The sequence below is a fragment of the Lepidochelys kempii genome, chromosome 3, assembly GCF_965140285.1.
Source record: "Lepidochelys kempii isolate rLepKem1 chromosome 3, rLepKem1.hap1, whole genome shotgun sequence".
In the NCBI taxonomy this organism is placed as follows: domain Eukaryota; kingdom Metazoa; phylum Chordata; order Testudines; family Cheloniidae; genus Lepidochelys; species Lepidochelys kempii.
This window is the reverse complement of record NC_136382.1, coordinates 55624909-55648208: the sequence shown is the minus strand read 5'-3', so window position 1 is coordinate 55648208 and position 23300 is coordinate 55624909. Positions and strand designations below refer to the sequence as shown.

At 39.2% G+C, this 23300-nt stretch overlaps 1 protein-coding gene across 5 annotated transcripts in view; it reads right to left on the bottom strand.

The window, feature by feature from the left end:
* ADGRB3 (adhesion G protein-coupled receptor B3) overlaps positions 1 to 23300 on the bottom strand; it is a 621597-nt gene that overhangs the window by 299427 nt on the left and 298870 nt on the right. For all 5 annotated transcript variants that reach the window (XM_073336359.2, XM_073336357.2, XM_073336356.2 and 2 more), the window contains one exon: positions 10900 to 11094. In XM_073336359.2, coding sequence (XP_073192460.1) covers positions 10900 to 11094 — 195 coding nt within the window. The remainder of the gene's footprint in view (positions 1 to 10899; positions 11095 to 23300) is intronic.

Below are 23300 nucleotides of genomic sequence, written 5' to 3'. Positions count from 1 at the left end.
TAAAGCATACTTTAAAAAAAAATTTCTTTCAAGTGTTTCTCAGAACTTTCTTTTTTAATTCCATCAGCTGCATCCCCTCCACTTTTATCTACAATTTCTTTTGTCTGTAAGAGTTAATTTTTTTTTTGTGCAGAGCCTGTTCAGCTCAAATCTGTATCAGTTTTCTTGCACTCATACAATTTTGTCTGCAGTCTGTTAATTATCTAATGATTTTTATATTCATTTATAAAAGATTCCTGTAGCTGTCATTAACTTCAGTTAGAGTAATGGATACTCAGAAGCTCTGAAAAACAGATTGTGAGTGACTTACTCAAGGTCATGAAGGAAGTCACTTCAGAAATTGGATTAAGGATCATATGCTCTCCTTTCTCCTACACCATTAGTTTTACCCTCCCCCCCGAAAGGGATGTTGTGAAGAATTAAGTAGCATTTTAAAAATGACATTTACTGTAAGTACAAAGTATTGAGGCTAGTCAGTGACAGAGATGAAAACAGAACTAGTTGTTCCTAGCTCCCAGCTCTCTAATCAATGCACTAACTACACCAGTGATACTCAAACTGAGGCTTGTGAGCTGCAAGTGGCTCTTTAATGTGTCTCCTGCAGCTTTTTGCAGCACATGATATTAAAGTTATTGAACAATCAGGATGCTTTTATTGTTATTAACCAATTAAGTGACCAACTTGCACTAAGTTATTAACTTATTTTCTGTGAGAATTATATATATAATATTTATTATTTATAATAATAATATAAATATACTATTCTCACAGAAAATAAGTTAAAAACTTAGTGCAAGTATATTTATATTTATATATATATTATTCTCACAGGAAAATATAAAATTAAATATTTCTTCTGTCATACTGTTTAAATAGTACTATAGTAAATGAAACAATGAATTCACACTATTGTGGGTCTTTTGGGTAATGCTGATGGCTAATTTGGGTCCTGAACCACTGAGGTCTGAGTATCACTGAATTAGACTATGCTCCCTCTTCAGAATATTCCCATTCTCCATAAAAATATTGCACATGAGATTTTGTGAATAAAATTGATTTTTAAGAATTTTTCAGTACCAAAGTTCTCATGACTGGAAATATCAAAATTTGGGGAATATACAACTGCACAAAATTAGGGAAAACATTTTCACAAAATAAAATATTCACCAATTTAACCTGGCTCCTAATGTTTACCTCTAACAACATATGGTTTTGGGAGAATGGGAAGCTTCCTCTTTGCATCACATGAAGGAGGATCACACTGAAAACACTTATTTTCCTCCATAGTCTCACACTGCCCCAAGGGAGGAAGCTAATGATGCCATTTAAGATATGAGAATTACATTGCCAATAATTTACATTGCTAATAATGATTAGCAAACCACTTACATATGTGCTTTAGGGCTTTGCTGAACTGGAACAAAAGAGACTTTAAGAAATGATATAACTGAAGGCATGGTCTTTCTCCCAGTGAAGTGGGTAGCAAAAATTCTATTGGCTTTAGTGATACAAAATTGGATGATAGGAATGCATAAGGGAGGGAACATTGGGGATCAATGCAGTAATGAAAACAGAGAAGAAAATGGTCTCAGGGATTGATCTGGTGCCCACTGAAATCAGCAGGAATCTGTTCACTGACTTTAATGGGTCTTGAATATGGCCCTCAGTATTTATCTACTCAAGCACTTAGAGTATCCATTCATATTCAGCACTGCATCGTGAGGACTATAAATACAATAATCCATCATAAAATATACTCTGCAAATTAAATGTCAAGTAATTTAACCTACAAAATTCTTTCCAAAAGAGATCCTTCACCTCTAAGAGTTTTCCTCTTTCAGCTCTCAAGATATGTAAAAGGATGCAAGGCTCACATGGATATTTTCAAACGTCTCTACATTTCAGAAAGGTTAATTAAGGACCATGCAAACAGATTTTCATGTCAAAAATGCCCATAGAGATTTATTGGTTGTTCTTTCTTTCTTTCCTTGTTTTTTTTAATGCCTTATTAGCACAATGTAAGACACCTACAAGCCATATCATTTTTCAATTAACATATGCTTTATATCCAAAACTAGTCTAGTATTTAGGAATCATATTTTTCCCAACCAAATTTATATTCTGGATGCTAAATAATGTTCTTTTTCCTTTTTAAGTAACAAACATTTTAATTTGCCACTTGAATAGGAAGGTATTAGATTCCTATATATTCTATAACTGAATCTATATATAGACATAGGCCTGCAGTCCTTGACTTCAGTGAAGTTTTAAGAGTTCATTAATGCTAGTTTGGGCTCTTAGATCTTAGTCCCAGTGAATATTTTATACACTTGTGTAACTTGCCCTTGTGTAAAATCCATATTAGGGACCAAATTATGTGCTGACTTATACCACAAACACCACCACTGGCTTCAGTACCATTGCACAAGATTTAGGTCAGCAAAGTATTTGTCCCTGCATGTCACAGTTCATATCTAAAATGATAAATGGCTACACTATAGAAAATGAAGAGTGCCTGGAAAATCTCCAGTGTCAAAGGTGTCCTGTCTGTGGAAGGAAGAGGTTGCTAGAATGACTTGTCAAAAATATTATAGCATTTGTACAATATTACCTTTCAGTCTTTGTGTCACCTTAAACATCTGGTCTCTCTCTTTGTCTCTCTTTGAGAAGAGTGCTGTGTATTTGTATTAGCTCTCTTTTCATGTTCTTGAGTCTTATGGTCTATGTCATGCTTATTTTGTAATGGGTTGTTGTATGTTATCCTATAATGTGCATACTCTTCTCTCCTGCTTTAGATTATCTATGTCTCTTTATTGGCAGAGATGTTTATGTAGGTTTCTTTTTTAAAAAAAGTTTTGAAAAGCATGTATATACATTTTAAATTGAAAATAAATGTGCATACAGTATGAGTGCATTTATAAATAAATATAAATGGACTTGTCTACAGGCTGGCCTGATTTTCATTTGCAGTTAGTTCCTTTTATACCAGGCTGGCAATGTACATAAGAATGGCCATACTGGGTCAGACCAAAGGTCCATCCAGTCCAGTATCCTGTCTTCCGACAGTGGCCAATATGAGGTGCCCCAGAGGGAATGAACAGAACAGGTAATCATCAAGTGATCCATCAAGTGTAAAAGGAACTTAGAGTGGGAGTAAATCACATTTACAGTGCCAGGATGGTGTCAAGAAGAATCAGGCCCTTTATGTATAATAATAGATACACACATTTTAGATAGATTAATATCTAGAATATATTTAGAAATATATAGATAGTTAAGACCATTGATGCTTATTAATAATAATTAATGCACTGACTGACTTACTGTATTAATCTAACATTTTTATAGCACTTGTAATGAAGGGACCTAGGTGATATACAATAATTAACAAAGGCACTTGGGTGATATACAATAATTATTAAATGCATACAGTGTTCATGCCCAAATTAACTCAAACAATTCTGTCCTGTCAAAAGTATATGAATATAATTTGAAGTGTAATATTTCAACTTTGTTATGTAGTCATATTTTGCATGGCTCTTCTTGTGGATGTGCAAGAGAGAGAATCTCCGAGCACCTCAAAGCAGCAGTAGGAAACAACTGTGATCCTTGCACATGGTGCTGTACAGAGATTCCTTCCTCTATGCATTGTTTATACATATTACTCATATTTATGGCATCTTGATACTAATATTTTTACTCATGATTATTTTAACTACTTCTCTTTATAAGAAAACTAACTATTTATTAACAGTAGCATTTCTTAGGTTTTTGGTGAGAATATGTAATCAGGCTTATAGATAATCAACCTAGAATCAAGGTCTGATTTAACATACACGTTCTATTTGCCCATAAGTCATGTGTATGAAACAGGTGACAAGAATATCTAGCTTCCTGAGTCAAGTTACAGTACATCTGTTTTTCCTCTATTGCCATCCCTTTTCTATGCCCCATAAATAACAGCTGTGGAAGCTGAGATGCATGGAGATTTTCAGACTGCAGGTACCAGTAGCATGTAATTTAAACAGAAGAGCTGGTTGATAAGAACATAAGAACAGCCATATTGGGTCAGACCACAGGTCCATCTAGCCCAGTAACCTGTCTTCCAACAGTGGCCAATGCCAGGTGCCCCAGAGGGAATGAACAGAACAGGTAATCATCAAATGATCCATCCCACGTCGCTCATTCCCAGCTTCTGGTAAACAGGCTAAGGAAACCATCCCTTCCCATCCTGGCTAATAGCCATTGATGGACCTATCCTCCATGAAATTATCTAGTTCTTTTTTGAACTCTGTTATAGTCTTGGTTTTCACAACATCCTCTGTCAAGGAGTTCCACAGGTTGACTGTGCGTTGTGTGAAAAAATACTTCCTTTTCTTTGTTTTAAACCTGCTGCCTATTAATTTCATTTGGTGACCCCTAATTCTTGTGTTATGTGAAGGAGTAAATAACACTTCCTTATTTACTTTCTCACACCACTCATGATTTTATAGTCCTCTATCATATCCCCACTTAGTCATTTCTTTTCCAAGCTGAAAAGTCCCAGTCTTATTAATCTCTCTTCATATGGCATCTGCTCCATACGCCTAATCATTGTGTTGCCCTTTTCTGAATCTTTTCCAATCCCATTTTTTTTTTAGATGGGGCGACCACATCTGCATGCAGTATTCAAGATGTGGGCTGTCAAGGTTCCTCCTCCACTCTGAACTCTAGGGTACAGATGTGGGGACCTGCATGAAAACTTCCTAAGCTTACTTTTACCAGCTTAGGTTAAAACTTCCCCAAGGTACAAATTAATTTTATCCTTTGCCCTTGGAATTTCCACTGCCACCACCAAACTTTAACTGGGTTTACTGGGAAACGTAGTTTGGACACATCTTTCCCCCCAAAATCCTCCCAACCCTTGCACCCCACTTCCTGGGGAAGGTTTGGTAAAAATCCTCACCAATTTGCATAGGTGACCACAGACCCAAACCCTTGGATCTGAGAACAATGAAAAAGCATTCAGTTCTCTTACAAGAAGACTTTTAATAGAAGGAAAGGAATCACCTCTGTAAAATCAGGATGGTAGATACCTTACAGGGTAATTAGATTCAAAACATAGATAATCCTTCTAGGCAAAACCTTAAGTTACAAAAAAGACACACAGACAGGAATAGTCATTCTATTCAGCACAGTTCTTTTCTCAGCCATTTAAAGAAATCATAATCTAACACATACCTAGCTAGATTACTTACTAAAAGTTCTAAGATTCCATTCCTGGTCTATCCCCGGCAAAAGCAGCATACAGACAGACACAGACCCTTTGTTTCTTTCCCTCCTCCCAGCTTTTGAAAGTATCTTGTCTCCTCATTGGTCATTTTGGTCAGGTGCCAGCGAGGTTACCTTTAGCTTCTTAACCCTTTACAGGTGAGAGGAGCTTTCCCCTGGCCAGGAGGGATTTTGAAGGGGTTTACCCTTCCCTTTATATTTATGACATGGGCATACCATGGATTTATATAGAGACAGTATGATATTTCTTTCTTAATGATTCTCAATATTCTGTTTGCTTTTCTGACTGCCAATGCACATTGAGTGGATGTTTTCAGAGAACTATCCACAATGACTCGAAGATCTCTTTCTTGAGCGGTAACCGCTAATTTAGACCCCATCATTTTATACGTATAGTTGGTATTATGTTTTCCACTTTGCATTTCTGGTTTTGCTGTTTAAATTATGAAATATGAAATGGGCACCAAGAATCTGATAGGCCTACCAATATATCTGCCATTTTTCTAAGAGACCTACCAATATTTCTGCCATTCGCTGGGTCACAACACACAGAGTATACATATCAAAAGGCATTTTGCAGATATAAGGAGAGACAGTGACTATCAGGGGACTAAATTCTGAATGGGTGGTGAACAATCTAATGGCCCAGTCCCATGAGGCGCTGGATGTACTTATGGAGCTGGGCTGCCTCGTTTTCTATCACTGCTTAGATAGGACAGTGAAGGGCTCCATAGAAAACTCTACTATAGAGAGACCCAAATTCTGAGGTCCTTAATTTCCATCCACTCCAACTGCAGTCAGTTTCAGACAGCTATGGTTTCTTAATTTAAATTAATTCCTTTCAAATATTTTCTTACTGTAAATAAGTCTGCAATTCTTCAGTCCAATCTGACTGCTTTGAGCCACTCTGGGGGTTTAAAGCTGCTATGAATCCTATTACATGGCAAGGGTAGGATTTCCTTCTCCCAAACCCCCAGACAAGCTGAATCCCTGGGTAGCATGGAGGCTCCAGAATCACCTCTACTTTTGCATCCCACCACAGGGGACATGTCCTGGGGAAATGGGGGGCAATTCTAGGCCCTTTTCATTTCTGGTTACAGCAATGGTTCCACGGGATCATGTACAGCCAGACATAAATTTAAACAATCGTCAGACTGTTGTAACTTACACAGGGGACAGGCCTCATTCCCAACCAGTCACAGGATCAGAGGATTGTAAAGAGGTTAATAGCCTCACCTCTTCAAGTCTGGCAGAGGATAGTTCAACTAAACCTAGGTTAGTTCTGGCTAATGTTCTAAAATGCTGTTTTATATTATTTACAACCTTAATTCTGTCTTATTATATTTTTCTTTTAGGGATGATAACACGATTACCATCGTTTTAGTTGTAATGTTCATTCAGAATATATTTTCTAACCATCTCCATGCTAACAAAAACCCCTAGCTGCTGGTGCTTCTTTTGCCGTTCATGAATCTACTATCAGTTTCACTCATTGATCCAGAATCCTGGTCCATGTTATCTAAATTGTCTCCTACAATCTTCTTCTTCTTTCGATGCTGTGTACAAAACACCCCAATTGTTAGCAAAAGCTTGAAATATGCAGAGAATAACTTTTATATAATGAATAACTTGGCACCTGAGTTGCATATTTAAAAAGAAAAGGAGGACTTGTGGCACCTTAGAGACTAACAAATTTATCTGAGCATAAGCTTTCATGAGCTACAGCTCACTTCATCGGATGAGCTGTAGCTCACGAAAGCTCATGCTCAAATAAATTGGTTAGTCTCTAAGGTGCCACAAGTCCTCCTTTTCTTTTTGCGGATACAGACTAACACGGCTGCTACTCTGAAACCTATATTTAAAAAGGTCTGTGATACTAGCTCATTCTCTACTACATTGGAAGCAGTAACATTTTAGTTTGCACAAATAAATATACTGAAGTCTTTTAATTGTATCCCATTTCTCTGGCGTGATGCTGTATGATTGCAACATGACCATTTACATCTTTAATATTGCCAAGACAATTGCAACAAATTTTGTACAAGTATATTATGTATGGTGCAAACAGAAAAGTTATGATCTGCTGAGTATGATTATACTCTTATGTGCATATATCATTTTTGTATCTGAAGTTATGAATATTGACTATATTTCAAATGTGTTTGCTCCTGGGGTAACACACATTGGGTAATTTACATCCAGCTTGGCCAGCAGATTGTGAATGAACTATTCAAGGAGATAACCCATTAAAGAATATTTAACTTTCACAATGAACCATAGAAGAAACTTGTCCCCGCCTGGTGAGCCATCTTGTGGACGCCTTAGCCAGAATATGGGTAATGTCTACGCCTATTAGTCATTGAAGCATGCAAGATCACGTGACTTGCTCATGTGTCCCTGGACTACATCTTGTGTCTGTAATTTCCCACAATTTAAGACTGCGAGCATTCCCTGCACATGGAAGAAGGTATAGAAAACCCTGGAAGCATTGCCATTTTGCATCTTTCTTGCTGTGATCTCTGGACTATGGGTTTACAATAAAAGGAGCATTCCAATCAATGGACCTTCTAATCTTTTGGAAGTTACCAGAGACTTTACAAGCCAACAGTCTGTAACATCACTGCTACAAACCTGATCCCAGAACTTTGCAATGAGTCTATGTATTTGTTTTCCTTGACCACTATAACTCTCTCCTCTTTCTTTTCTCTTATAAATAAAGCTTTAGACATTAGATGCTAAAGGATTGGCAACGGTGTAATTATTGGGCGCGATCTGAGTTATACTTTGACTTGGCTATCTGATTAAATTGGTTTTAAATAACCACTCATCATTAAGTCTGATGTCTGGGTGGTGAAACAAGGGCTGGGATTCCTAAAGTGACTGTAATTTGGTCTTCTTGTTAACCAGTGTGGTGAGACAGAAGTTTACCTTTGCTTCTGGCTTGATATATCTGATAATAGAATAACCACCCATTCTGGAGTGAGTCTGCCCTATTTCTCAGCAGTTTGTCCTGAATCTGGTATCCTCAGCTGTGACCCATTGAGGCAAGGTGATATCTGGTCATTCCCATAATCATCTAAAGTCTATAGATTATATCTATTGCAATATGTATTTATATTGATATTAATACTTGGCATAACTCCAAGTCTGCAGATAATAAAGGGAATACCCAGAAGAATGGAATAAATAAAATTGAACATTCTTATACACCTACAGCACTCCCTTCTAAGATTTAATTTGGCTGGCAGTCTGGAAAATGCCAGTAATCTAAGGGTAAATTGTAGTAAAATCTTTCTGACATTTTTGAATTATATAATTACCCAGAATTCATAATCTACTGTTCTGACATCAAACAAAATGCTAAATTATGACTTCTTGTTTTTTTTTAAAACCTCATGTATGTATATAAAAGAGAGATAAAGAATTCTATTCTTTATCTACTTCTTCTCAGGGAGATGAGTCAAGATTGGAGGACTTGACAAAGCCCTGGCTGGGATGATTTAATTGGGGATTGGTCCTGCTTTGAGCAGGGGGTTGGACTAGATGACCTCCTGAGGTCCCTTCCAACCCTGATATTCTATGATTCTATGATTGTATGATTTAATGAAAGGTCCACATTTATTTTCCTTAAGAAAAACAGAAGAATTTTTTAAATTATAAAAATATCTTCTTAATTTTCATTGTGGTTTCTTTAATATTTTGTTCAGAAGCCATAGATTAGAAAGCATAATAATGTGTGGTAGGAAAACCAAGGCATGAGATGTAATATCTGGAGGTGGTGAAATTTTGTATGTCCCCACTGAAATCAATGGCAAAACTTCCTTTGACTTTACTGGGTCAGGATTTCACTGTATATCATTAGAAATCAATGAGGGAATTATTACTTAACATCCATATACTCGGAATGCCTTCACTCTACGTTATATGCTTTCCAGAATGTGTGCATATGAGTTTTAAGTTTTATATTTATAAATTTACTAAATTTCCTATTTCTTTTGATCTTTCAGTATCTTTTTAGGGTGGGATTTTTAGGCTGGGATTTTTAAAGGACGCTATAGGAGTTAGGCATCCAACTCCCACCAAAATTCAATTATTATATCTCCTAATTGAAATATATTGAATTTACAACCTGAACTATAGTTTAGCAATATTTTTGGTCATTTACTCCCCTGGTCCTTGCCCTCAGAATTTCTCTACGTTTCTAAAGGGAAAACAAATAAACAAACAAAAAATAGTTTCTCCTGGCTAGGTCTACTAACGATTTAAGGACCACTTCCACCTCATTGATATCAGCACAAATTTTGCCAGTGATATTAATGGGAACAGAATCAAGTTCTTACTAATTTTGCTGAGTTGAGTGTGACCCCATCTGCTAAATCCATAAACAGAAACCACTTATATCAAGCAGTTTCTCAAGGCTGTTTCTACCAAAAGTTTTTGTAGTCTCTGTGAGCCTTGGAAAGGCTACTTTGGAGCTATTGGACTGATGACAGTATGAATGATTTGTAGCAAAATAACTCCTTGTTTAAGCAGTCAACCTTTAAAAAAATACTCAAAACCACTACTGCAGATTAAGACAGATTAAAAATGGAATTTCCAGTCCAAACTGTTTTTGAGACGTGCCAATTTTTTTCCTACAAATTAAAAAGAAAATTCTCATTTTAATTCACCTCAAATTGGGATACATATTTTTCCACGGGATGAAGGCCACACACAAGAAATCTTAAAGACACTATTTTATTTTGAGGAAAGAGGTTTGTGTATATGGGAGAGAGAGAAAAAAAGACAGAAAATTGGGAGTAGAATGGAAAGCTGGTTAAAACCTTAACTCTGGAGAAATTACTATATTTCTAAAAGAGATCATACATTTTCAATTATATTTGCATACACACACATATATGCTGTACATTAATCACATCATGATTATTTTATGAATTATTACAGAACCCTCCATTTAGTAAGTGATATACTGCCAGTATACTGTTTTTTCTTAATATCTTCCTTTAAGTAAATCTGCATTCTGAGAAAAGTGCATGTAAAATTCCCAGATGAAAAAAAAAACCTTATACCTTATTTGGGAATCCTGCCAAACTTTTATTTTTAAGGACTTTATATACTGAGACAGGCAGCACATTATGCTGAAATAAACACTATGGTTTCTGGCACAGGAAGAGTTAATCTAAGATGCAAAATACAAAATTCACATCAAATGCACTATACATCACTCCTGTGCTCTTTTAATGAGCTTTAATCCTGGATAGATTTTCAAATCAAAGGAACTAGAATAAACAATGTTGCAGAACTGCTTGATGTAAAAAAATAAAAATAAAATAAAAATAGAAATAAAAAAACCACCACCACTGAGAATGGAAACTTACTAGAATAATCATTATAAAAAAGAATTTTGTACTTTTGACACACTATGTTGTTCTAAGACGTTTGTTCACTTAAATGTAGCTGGGTCCTTTTGCCCTATTAGACTTCACCCTATTCATAATTAATGTTTACTGTGTTTCTATTACACCTCCTGAGCAGATTTAACTTGTTCTTGGGGCAAATAGATGATGCTGAACATTGACTAAATAACAGTAGCTGAATCATTATCCTGTTCTACAGAATTTCTCTTACCTGGACACCATCAGATGCAGGGATATAACTTGCCCTTTTAAATGTGTCTGTCACGTTTCTGAGAATTTCCACAGAAATCAGAAGATCCCCTGCATAAAAGTTTTTCCTCTGAGTTAAATCCAACAGTGTTTTGGTCACCTGGGACATTCCATCACCAGCCAGCATCCTCTGTCCTTTGGCCAGATGCTCTTTAATCTGTGACAATCAGAAGTGTGAAATAAATATCAGAACCTACTTTACTGCATTTAAAAATGTCTCAACCACAATAAACGTAATATAATCCAAACATCCTTAGGAACTTCGAGAATCGCACTGCTCTAACAACCAATGTATTTTTTTATTAAGGATGAGACCAAATAACTGTAGAACAGGATACAATGAAAAGCATGTGATTTCTCACCGACCATTAGAACATTTAGTTTGACCTCCTTTATATCACAGGCCATTACATTTCATGCCATTACCCCTGTATTGAGCCCAAAGACTTCTAAACGCCTCTGTTCCAAAAGAAATACATTGGGCTAGACTGTTTAACCTACGGGCCACAGTATGATCATGTATTTCCAGTCTTTTCCAGAGCAGCAGCTGTAGAGTCATTGTCCCTGATTCAGATACAATGGTTCAGGAACCATGTGGGAACAAGGGCCAAAGCACCCCAAATGGTACTCTTTAAAAGCTTGCAGTACATGCTATCAGCCTTGCCAGCCCAGCTGGGCTGACCAGTGTGGAAATGGAGGCAAGGACATGGACCCGTCATTGACCATCCTGTCCCCTTTAAGGGCACTAACATTATTAGAGGTACAATCCTGGAACAAACCTTGTGCTCATGAAGTTCAAAAACTGTGAATAGGTCCTGTGCAGCAATCAAGGAGAGATGGCTTATTTTGCTCGCTCACCCTCTGCAGATCTGTGCAGGGCCAGTGAAAAATGTAGCCCATAGTGTGCATAGAGATGGAAGAATATGTCGACCCTTGGTCGGAAGCTGAACTTGTGGATTTCAAGTATTTCTAAAGTCAACTCAATATTTAGGTAAGATGTGCAGCATATCACAAAGAGGGATGTCATAAGGCCAGCATGTGCTGAAAAAGAATGCCAAGGTTTTAAGAAACCTGCTTTTTGTACCATATGAAAGTAAAAGTTCCTCTGAATCCAAGACAAGTTGAAAAAAGATAAAGTAACCTGGACAGACCTTCACACTATCCAAGATAGCTACAGAGGCAACTTAAAAGCTAGCCGCAAAACTGACTGATACCGCCTCTGAAAATATACTTTCAATTGCTTTTTATCTTGGCCTGATTACTGATATCCAAAGGAAAGAAGACTGATGTAATGCAACGTGATGGTGGCATGGAACGAAGGGGATAAATGTACCCTACATTACCTTCCACTGCTGCCTTTTGTTTTGTTATGTTTTAATTTCAAAGAAAGAAAAAAAAAACTGTCACAAAAAATGCAGCACATGAAAAAAATCAATAATGTTTTAAGGAAAGTGCTATATAAAGTGCTATATAAAAGTACATTCTGACACATATAATTTAAATATTATTCACACTATAGTATAGTATACTATAGTATAGTATCATTTGGGCTACCCCCTTAAATGCTGTTGAGATACACTAGATACACTTGGCATAGCTGGGTGTTGGGTGCTCAAACATGGCCAGCTCTTAAGCCACTTTGTGGCTTTCCAATTCTGGGACAAAATCCCAGCAGAACTTAACGATGAGCCTCAGGCTGCTCCATGTTATGCCCAGCTGCTCCCAGGGACCTTTCCAGTATCAGGAGATTTCCAGAGTGCAGCAGCACCCTGACAATGCCCTAGGAATACTCTGGGTGTAGAGGCAGCCAGGGATTGCTCCTATTTTGGGGGGCAGGGGAGTCCTCAGTGGTTTTCATCTCCCAAGTTATCAGCTGCTGCAGGCATAACAGGGTGAGGATCTGATTCTATATGTTAACTACAAGAAAGCATTATTATTCAGTTTCAACAAACAAGTATTAGTAATATTAATGTAGGCAAATGAATTCTTTAGACAAAAGTTTCAGAAGAATGCCTCCTTCAGTCTATGGAAAACTGAAAAGGGTAATTAGGTGAGAAACTTGTTTACAGAATTCATTTTCTTCAGTTTCCATCAGACTTAAGAGAGGGTTTTTAAAGTGAACTTGAAAGAAAACAAACAGTATGAAATGGGCATGAGAGAGGATAGAAGCACTTGTGATTTAGGCACTGGACTGGGGGGTTGAGGAGACCTGGCTTCAATTCCTGTTGATACCACAGACTTTCTAGGTGACCTGGAGCAAGTCATTTCATCTCTCTATCCTTCAGTTGCTTGTCTCTAATCTTGGGATAATTAAACTTCTCTCCCCCATTGGGGTGACATGAAATACATCCATTAAGATTACAAATGCTATGGTGATGGGGACCACATAAGCATCCAGACAGATACTTGCACATGTTGGGAGAAACCAGATCCTGCATTGGCCAAAACCACCAGGGAAGGAAAATGATTTGTGTGTGCAAGACAAACAATATGTAATAAAGACACTGTTCTATCCCTTAGTTTGTTTACTACTGTCTTGGCTGTCTTAGCTGCACATCTATAAGTTCACAATAACTGCTTTTCAACAAAACAAACACTGTGAATCCAAATACAGATTCAAGAATCCTTGTCCCTGGCCATAAATCCCCTTTTATATTCCATGACACACACACTTGAGAAGCCACAGAACTCATAGTCAAAATATATAAGTTCTTTTCTTGACTGTGCTCCTGACCCTGTGGCCATGGGCAAGCTACAACTTCTCTGTACCCCTGCATCCCCACCTGTAAAACAAAGATAATACCTACAGTATCTACATAACTGAGAGATGGGAGCTCCAATATTCATTAGCTAGAGTTAAACTGGACTGCATGTTTGTTTTGCTTACATCTCTACCTGGGCTACCTAGACATGGTTACTTCCTTTTGGAAACAGACAAGGACTGAGTGGGAAGGGTGGTAAATAGGGGGAGCCTTGTCTCCAGCCCTCCTATGTATGTGTGAGGGTGTTATGGTTAGTAGCAATATATGCTGGCATAAAATATTACTGCCCCAGGATCAAGGGAAAGAAGAGTGGAAACTGTGGCTACAGCTCCTTCATGGAATGCTCCTACTGTAGGGCCTAACAAGAAGCACTATGGGCTGTGTCCTTGTGACAAATTGAGCCCTTGTGACAAAATCTAGCTGTGGTTACCAGCTGCCTAACCATATTATATTTTTTGTAGGCTTGGCAACAGAGGAGAGTTTTAAGGAGGGATTTGAAAGAAGATGGTGAGATGGCTTTGAGTTCCCTGCAAACATCAACAAAGCCACCTGGCTGTCCTTTTTGAAGCTCTCCTTTGTCTTGATGCCTACTCAGCTACCCACTCACAAATGGATAGCTGTGACCACTGTTTATCATGCGGACCACTATTGTCTTATTGTCTTGTGTTCCACTCATTCATGTGTCCACTTGTTATCTTTCATCTTAGATTATAGACTCTCGGGGGTGGAGACCATCTTTGTTCAGCACCTAGAACAGTTGGATCTTGATCCATGACTGGGGTCCTTAGGCACTACCATAGTACAAATAATAAACAACACTAATCCCCTTAATGTCTTTAAAGCTCTTGAACATATAAGGCACTGTAGGGGTGTGTTTACACTACAGAACTTTACAAACCTGTAGCTCTACCAGTGGGAGCCCTAGCACAGACATAGCTCCCACAGCAAGACACATTTTTACTACATGCTGATGTGGTGGTAAAAACGGTCCCAGCAGCAGGAGCTTTGCTGACACTAATGTTCTCACAGGCAATGGGATTTTATAAGGCTAAAGAGTGGTAAGTATTAGATTTTGGGGCCAAATTCAGGAGTGGCATAAATAGTGGAAGAAGTTACAATATCATGAGGCAGTGAAAGTGAGTGCAAATGAGTGAGAGTTAGTGGAAGGGTCCAGCGGCAGACAGAAGAGCAACCAGCAGGAGGAAATAGGAAGGTGTAAGATACAGCAGCCCCCTCCCACCAATGTATCTTAGCAAAATATAATGTATGCCACCATTTACATCACCCCTGATTTGAGTCTGGGCTGCATAGCAAATGTGGTGTTTGTCTGCATGCAATGCAGAAAATGGTGCAAGATGCTGACTACCATTTCCATAACTGCACTTTGTCCTTGTTTCCTACTGTAGTATGGTTCACAAACCCCCCTTGCACCCTCTTTCTATGCCATGCAGGTTCACTGCTATTGTGTGAAACAACTGAGCATATTTTCACACTACTGCATGAATCTGCAGACAAATACCTTGAATGGATTACTAATGTTAGGCATGTAGCTGCTACACACCACTTTAATCACAGGCTAGATCTTCAGCTGGCGTAAACTGGCATAGTTCTATTACCTTTAATGGATCTGTGTAAATTTACACCACCTCAGGATCTGGTCCCATATGACTAATACTCTGCATGTGTACTCTAAGTGACAGTCAGGCTTAATGGGAGTTAGATATGCCTAGTTATGTCACGCAGGTCTGTGAAAAATTGTAGCACTCTGGGCACCATGATTAGGCCGACCTAATCCCTAGCGTAGCTGCAGCTAGGTGGATAGAAGAATTCGTCCATCAATGTAGCTACCGCCTCTCGAACAGTGGATTAACTAATCAACCAACGGAAAAACTCCTTCTGTAGACACAGCTTCAGGGTGAGGATGCAGATTGTTCTCATCAGAAGGCCCAGACAATAAAGAGTTATATTTTTCTCTACATCCTGGTTATTGTCTATGCCACAGGATTATTCACTGCCTTCCATTGCCCAAGAAAGTTACTCCGGACAACACTCAAGGTCTTTCTAGCATTCTGTGGAGGTCATTTTTTAGTAGCCTTCCAGGCAAGCTCATTGAAAATAAAGTTTATGAGCCGAGAGATGGTGAAATGAAGCAGCTGTTAAAGTGATACTTCAATTGTCAGCCCTGCCTCTAGCAGCATGTACAGCATATCTACATACAGTACTTGAAAAAATTACTGAAATGTTTAGCTGGACATTGACTTAGAGTTCAACCTAACTACATCCCTTGATTTGTCAGCATCTATGATCCATCTAAAGGGAATAAAAATTAACCTTGACAATGTCAAATCTCGGCCCCCAGTATCAAACTGATCATTTATATACAGTACTATAGTTACAGGAAATCTGAACAGTTATACTCAGTCTGAAAAGACTCCGAACAACAAATATTCAAATGATAGAAGATTCTAAGAAGTGATCAGTTTAAGGAATCACTAAGAATATTCCCATCCTTTATTTGTTTTTAATTTTGCCATTTGATGGCTTGAGTTAATGATTTGGTATTGCTAATACCATTGATGCGTTTTAATGTAGGACCCCTACATAAAAATAAAAATAAATTAGTTGAAAGAAAAATATATCCTAAAATATTCTTTCTGATCTGCAAAAGACTTTGTTTTGTATCTTCATACCTCAGCTAGTCCTTAATGATAAATTAATTTAACATTAAAAGTTTGTAGAGTCTTAACCTGTGGATTTCAATACACTTAGGGTATGTCTACACTGCAATGAGACACCCATGGCTGGCCTATGCCAGCTGACTTGGGCTTGTGGGACTCGGGCTAAGGGGCTGTTTAATTGTGGAGTAAACATTCAGGCTCGGGTGGCCGCCTGAGCTCTGAGACCTTCCCACCTTGCAGGCTCCAGGCCGAGCCAGAATGTCTACTCCACAATTAAACAGCCCCTTAGCCCAAGTCCCTTAACCCCACCCCAGGCAGCTGGCTCAGGCCAGCCATGGGTTATTAATTGCAGTGTAGACATATTCTTAATGAACATTAATTAATTAATTTATCCTCGCAACACTCCTGACATATCATTATTATTATACCAATCTTATGTCTAGAAGGAATTGAGGCTCAAAGAGGTTTTATCCAAAATTATCAAATATGAGTTAGGCACCTAAGTAAATGGCCTAAAAATACATCTGTGTCTTTTATTGGCCCATTCCAGTAGGCATATATGCCATTCTAGGCTGCATTGAGTTCATTCAGCATAGCTGTGTTTAACTTTTAACTTGGTGTCTCTGCAAGGAATCTGTCTCTTTGAGACTTAAACTGAGGGAGAGAAACACATGTTAACATTCCTTAATTTAGTTTCAGGAATATGAAATCAAAGTTCCATATACTTTTCTTTCAACTAATTTATTATTATTTTATTAATTATTAAGGATTTTTAATGGAAACAAATCGAGTCTAAAGTAGTTTTTAGAGTCCAAGAGTATTACTCTATTTGTATTATTTTTTTAAAACATCATTATGGTAGCACCATAATAATAACTCAGGCAAACGTACAGACCATAAAAACACACAGAAGAACATGCTCCTCTTCCTTGCATATTTACAATCTAATCTCGTATAACAATCATTGCTAATGCAATGAATAACTTTTTCCAAATACATTATAGTGAAATGAGTTGGTGGTGCCAGTCCAGGTCATAGTACATAGCTGTATACTTAAAAAACCACCACTGCAATTTGCACTCTTATAAAAAATGTCATCAGAGACTAAGAACTTAATGGATATGGAAACTGAATTTTCTTCTTTTCTCTAGATCAGTGGTTCTCAACCAAGGGTACCTGTACCCCTGGGGATATGCAGAGGTGTTCCAGGGGGTTGTCAGCTCATCTAGATATTTGTCTAGTTTTACAAGAGGCTACATAAAAAGCACTCGTGAAGTCAGTACAAACTAAAATGTCATACAGACAATGACTTATTTAAATGCTCCATATACTGTACACTGAAATGTAAGTACAATATTTATATTCCAATTTATGTATTTTATAATTATAAGATAATAATTAGAAAGTAAGCAATTTTTCACTCCTAGTGTACTTTTGTATTTTTATGTCTGATTTTGTAAGCAAGTAGTTTTAAAGTGAGGTGAAGCTTGGGGGTACGCAAGACAAATCAAACTCCTGAAACAGGTACAGTAGTCTGGGAAGGTTGAGAGCCACTGCTCTAGATGTCCATCTTGGTTATGACTGGAAGCTCATTGGAAGAAAAATGTAGAAACTGCCACTGTACCTGTTCTGTGGAGTTACTGGATTCTCCTCTCACATTCATCAGGTTTACACCAGTGCAACTCTATTGTCTTTAGTGAACTTACTCTTGATTTGCACTGGTATAAATAAGAGGAGAATTGTTTTCACTGTATAGAGCATTTCTGCCCCGGTGTCATTCAGTTACCAAACCACTTTATTGAAAGAAAAAGGAGTGTATGAGCATAGATGCCCCCACACAACATACATAGTACTACACATAGTTCACTGGCAAGCTGAATCTTTGCACATAAACCAGACGAACTGTATGTGTTTAGCGCTTACCGTACAGTGCATGTTGCAGAAAATCTCAGAAAATCAGCTACTGCCGGTGCTGCTCTTATATATTTTAGATGAAGTGTGAGAATTGCCCAGAGGGATCCTAAATTCTAATTGCCCTCCCTCTATCCCCCAATAGGAGGCTTTCATAAGATTTTTACTACTCTCACCCATTCCACTGTCTTCTTTTTATTATACTATTATTAAGTGCTTTATTGCCACTAATTCCAGCCCTAGAGCTCTGGCCTTCAAAGAAGCATCATGTGCAGCTGCATTCCCCTCGGATTGATTTTGACTACTACATACAACTGCACAAATATAGTAATTGATTTTTGGGGGGTCTGCATTGATGCATTCCTTAGTACAGATGGCCATGAGTAAGCTTCTACATTTAAGTTCTTCCGCTACATTTATGAATAGGAAGGTTGTAGGATTTTTCTCTAATAGTGGAAGACATGGCTTTGGGGGAAACAATCACGACAGGAACTTCCATTTCTTTTCTTTTTGTTTTTTCCTTGTTGAATTTGTCACTGAGTTTGTTGAACCGGTTTATATGATGTTTTAAGTATTGCCACTTAGAACCTCAATTATCTGTGATTAATTCAGCTCACATTGGAATGCTGTGTGAGAGGTGGTTGGGTTTGTTTTTTTTTAAACCAGAGGGCATGTCTTAAAATTTTTGCATTCTCCATGTATAATGCAAGTTGACAGAAGCAGGAGTTGAGGGGAAAGAGAATGAGGAGTCTGAACGGTTTGTTTTCATTTTATGACAGACATAGCATTGCTTGCGGGGTAAGTCTCTCACGGCTCTCCATACTGAGGGAACTGCAAAAGCTGGGGGGTATAGAGAGGGGACGTACTTCAAATAATTTGTCCTTTTTTTTTTTACACAGTAAGTTCTGTTTATCAGGGATCCTCCTTAAGCTCTCTCTCTTTCTCTCTCTTTTGTTAATATAGGCATTTATGCATTTATTTGATTATATATTGACGTGGTAGTTGAAATCCTAGTCACCTTGTTTGTGTGTACAAGGTAATCAAAATTTGGCCCTATTTGAGTACATTATTATTATATTACAGTAGTGGCCAGAGACCATAAATCAGATTGGGGCTCCATCATGGCACATTCGATGCACAGCAAAAACACGGTTCCTGCTCCAAAGAATTTACAATCTAAGTACAAGATGAGAGACAACAGGGGGAAACAGCAAACAGGTAGGGAGAGCAAAAGGTAACAGAGGGATAATTATGTTAAGTGTAATGTACTGTAACAATTGTTTTCCAAGAGCCTAGCCAAATTCCTGAAATCATCTGCCAGGTACATTACAGTGAACAGTTTTACTGTGGTGATAGACTTTAAGGAACAACTGCATGAGTGCTTTCTTTATCTAGTTCTTAAATGGCCTTCATCTTTCTTTTCCCCTCCGTAGTGGAGTTCACCTGTCCGCTGCAGTGTTGGTTGGCTCAGAATATCAATGGGATCAGCGAGCACTCAGAGCTGATCACTGCTGTAGCACAACTCAGCATTAGGGAGCAGCAGCAGAAACAATAGGAGAAAAGTTCACTTCACTTCACTTTTTTTTTTTTTTTGAAAGCAGACGTGATAAGAGGGATTGGGGATGGTGAGGCAGGAACCGTTATTGATATTTATGTGGGATTTAAAGAGAGGAGGTACAGAAATGGAAGGGAAGGAAGGCAAGGACATGCAGGGGCTTTGGTGATTTCAACCACCTTTGCACCCTTCAGATCCTGGCTGCCCTGGGGAATGAAGTGCTGGAAATGGCCCACCTTGATTATCATACACATTGTAAAAAGAGTGGTCACTTTGGATGGGCTATTACCAGCAGGAGAGTGAGTTTGTGTGTGTGTGTGTGTGTGGGGGGGGGGGCGGAGGGTGAGAAAACCTGGATTTGTGCTGGAAATGGCCCAACTTGATTATCATACACATTGTAAGGAGAGTGATCACTTTAGATAAGCTATTACCAGCAGGAGAGTGGGGTGGGAGGAGGTATTGTTTCATGGTCTCTGTGTATATAATGTCTTCTGCAGTTTCCACAGTATGCATCCGATGAAGTGTATGTAGCTCACGAAAGCTTATGCTCAAATAAATTGGTTAGTCTCTAAGGTGCCACAAGTACTCCTTTGCTTTTTGCGAATACAGACTAACACGGCTGTTACTCTGAAACCTGTTGTAATATAGAAAGCCCTGGAGACCTGTCTAAGTTACAGGAGACTCCTGGGACCAGTCAGTATCTCCTGCACAGCCCTGTGTTCCAATCCCCAAGCCTCACCCCAGCACACCGGGGCTTGTGAGGGGATCCTCAGGAGACAGCTTTCTGGGTGTCTCCCACAATACCTGTATTGGGGAATCTTCCCACAGCCAGAGTCAGCACTTTTAGGGCCCTTTTATGCCTCTCTGGTCCTTTCATACGGCCAGTCCAGGGGCAAAAGCAGGGTCAGTCTTTTTTCCCCTCAGTCTTTCTTTTAATGTAGGATTTCTAGAGGAAAGAGGGGACATAACACTTGGAGGGGAAGAGGGAACATTTATTTTTTACTTATTTGAATGTATATTAGAGCAGCATTTCTGAAACTGGGGACTGAGGGGTTCTGAGGGTACTCCAGAGGGTCCACGGGCAACGCTGATCAACTCCTCCCCCTCCCTCCCTTAACTCCAAACGGGGAGATTTTAGGTGCTAAAAGTCCAGCGGTGCAATGGGGCTAAGGCAGGCTTCCTGCCTACCCTTGCTCTGTGCCACTCCCAGAAGCAGCCAGCACATCCCTACGGCACCTAGGGGAGGGGGGAAAGGGGTCTCCACACTCTGCCCCGGCCCCGAGCTCTGATTCCGCAGCTCTCATTGGCTGGTAACTGCGGCCAATGGGAGCCGTGGGGTAGGTGCCTGCAGGCAGGGGCAGTGTGTGGAGACTCTCTGGGCCCCCCGCCTAGGAGCTGCTGCCAGAGGGATGTGCCAGTCACTTTTGGGAGCTGCCCAAGGTAAGCACTGCCCGGCCAGAGCCCACACCCAAACTCCCTCCCAGAGCCCACACCCTGAAACCCCTCCCACACCCAAACACCCTCCCAGAGCCCCCACCCCCCTCTTGCATCCCAACCCCCTGCCCCCTGGTAAAACTCAGTAAGGGTAGGGGAGAGTGAGTGATGGAGGCAGGGGGGATGGAGTGAGTGGGTGATGGGTGGGAAGAGGTGGGGTGGGGTTTTGGGGGAAGGGCTTGGAGGGTGGAGTGGGGGTAGGGCTTGGAGCTGAGCATGGGGGCTTGGGGGTCCCTGAAAAATGTTAAATCAAAACGGGTGTTCTTGGGCTGCTAATGTTTGAGAACCACTATATTAGAGGGATTAAATGAGGCTTCAAAGGGATTACTTGCCAAGAAACAGGAAGAGCTCATCTTTACATTTCTCTGTACCAGATTCTGAAGCTCTGTGAGGAAAAACTCTCTGCATCAATACTTTACTCTGCCAAGAAAGGGTGAAAAGAGGATAAGAGAAATGAGCCAACGCTGGACTTCTCCATTACTTCAAGTCCATTCCTCTTCCAGGGGAGGAAGGGAGAATTCTCGACCGCAGGTTTGCTCTCTGCACACTTGTAGTTGCTAAATGGTAGCCAGTAGTTGCCTTTTTTCTTGATCCTGTTTTTCTCTTTCTTCACCTGCTGGCTGCTTCCTCCTTCATTCACCACAGTGGGGACCCAGAGACAGGAAATGAAGGGAAGCAAAATGTGCAACCAGGGAAAGGAGGAGCACGGATAGCACTGATCAGGTGTTTCGAGAGATGAGGGAAAAAGAGTACGCTGCAACCTCTTCCCAAGCTATGAAGGAGATAGAACAGGGTCTACTGCTGCAACTCCCTGAGCCCACAGGCCTGGGAATGGGAAGATGATTCAACATGAACCAAAGTATGAGTGGGATGGGGCAGCAGTAAGGAGGAGTTGCTGGTGGGAACTACAAGTTCAAATTGCTGCAAAAAACCGAGTCTGCTCTACCCTGCAACTATGTAAAAAGAGATGAACCAGAGAACTAGCAGAGGAGGCAAAACACTGTATTGAAGCAGAGCAGTCATTTCATCGAGGAATACACTGACTGGCTGATAAGCTGCCCTTGTAATACAATTTGGAAAAAATGAAATCAGCTCTAATGAGCTGCAGCTGAGGCAAATCATTATTCACCTCAGAGTTTGTTTGATCAAATTATATTTCAGCCTACCATTTGCAATATAGTGAATAATATTGCTGAGCAGAAAGCAAAAGCAAAATTATGGCATGAACTAGAAGGAGTAGAAAAACAATTTTATGGGATATATTTTCATTTTCATATGCAAAAATTCACCTGCGTAATTCCCAATACACTAGGATGAGAATATACTCATGTAAGCAAACTTGGGAAATGTCTAGACGATAACACTATAATGTGAATTCATAACTGGTTGAAAGACCATGCTCAAAGAGTAGTTATCAATGGTTCTCTGTCAAACTGGCAGAATGGATCTAGTAGGGTCCTGCAGAGGTCTATCCGGTACTATTCATGATTTTCATTAATGTCTTGGATAATGGTGTGGAAAGTATGCTTATAGAATGTGTGGATGACACCAAACTGGGCAGGGTTGCAAGCACTTTGGAGAATTCAACCTTGACAAATGGGAAAATTAGTCTGTAATCAACAAGATAAAATTCAACAAAGACAAGTGCAAAGTACTACGCTTAGGAAGACAAAATCAAAATGGGGAATAACTGGCTAGGTGATACTACTGCTAAAAAGGATCTGGTAGTTATAATGGATCACAGATATGACTCAACATTGTGATGCAGTTGCAAAAAAAGGCTAAAATCACTCTGAAGTGGTATTAACCGGAGCGTTGTATGTAAGACAAGGGAGGTAATTGTTTTGCTCTACTTGACACTGGTGAGGCCTCAGAGTATTTGTCCAGTTTGGGGCACCATACTTTAAGATGTGGACAAATTGGAAAGTGTTCAGATGAGATCAACAAAAATGGAAAAATGTTT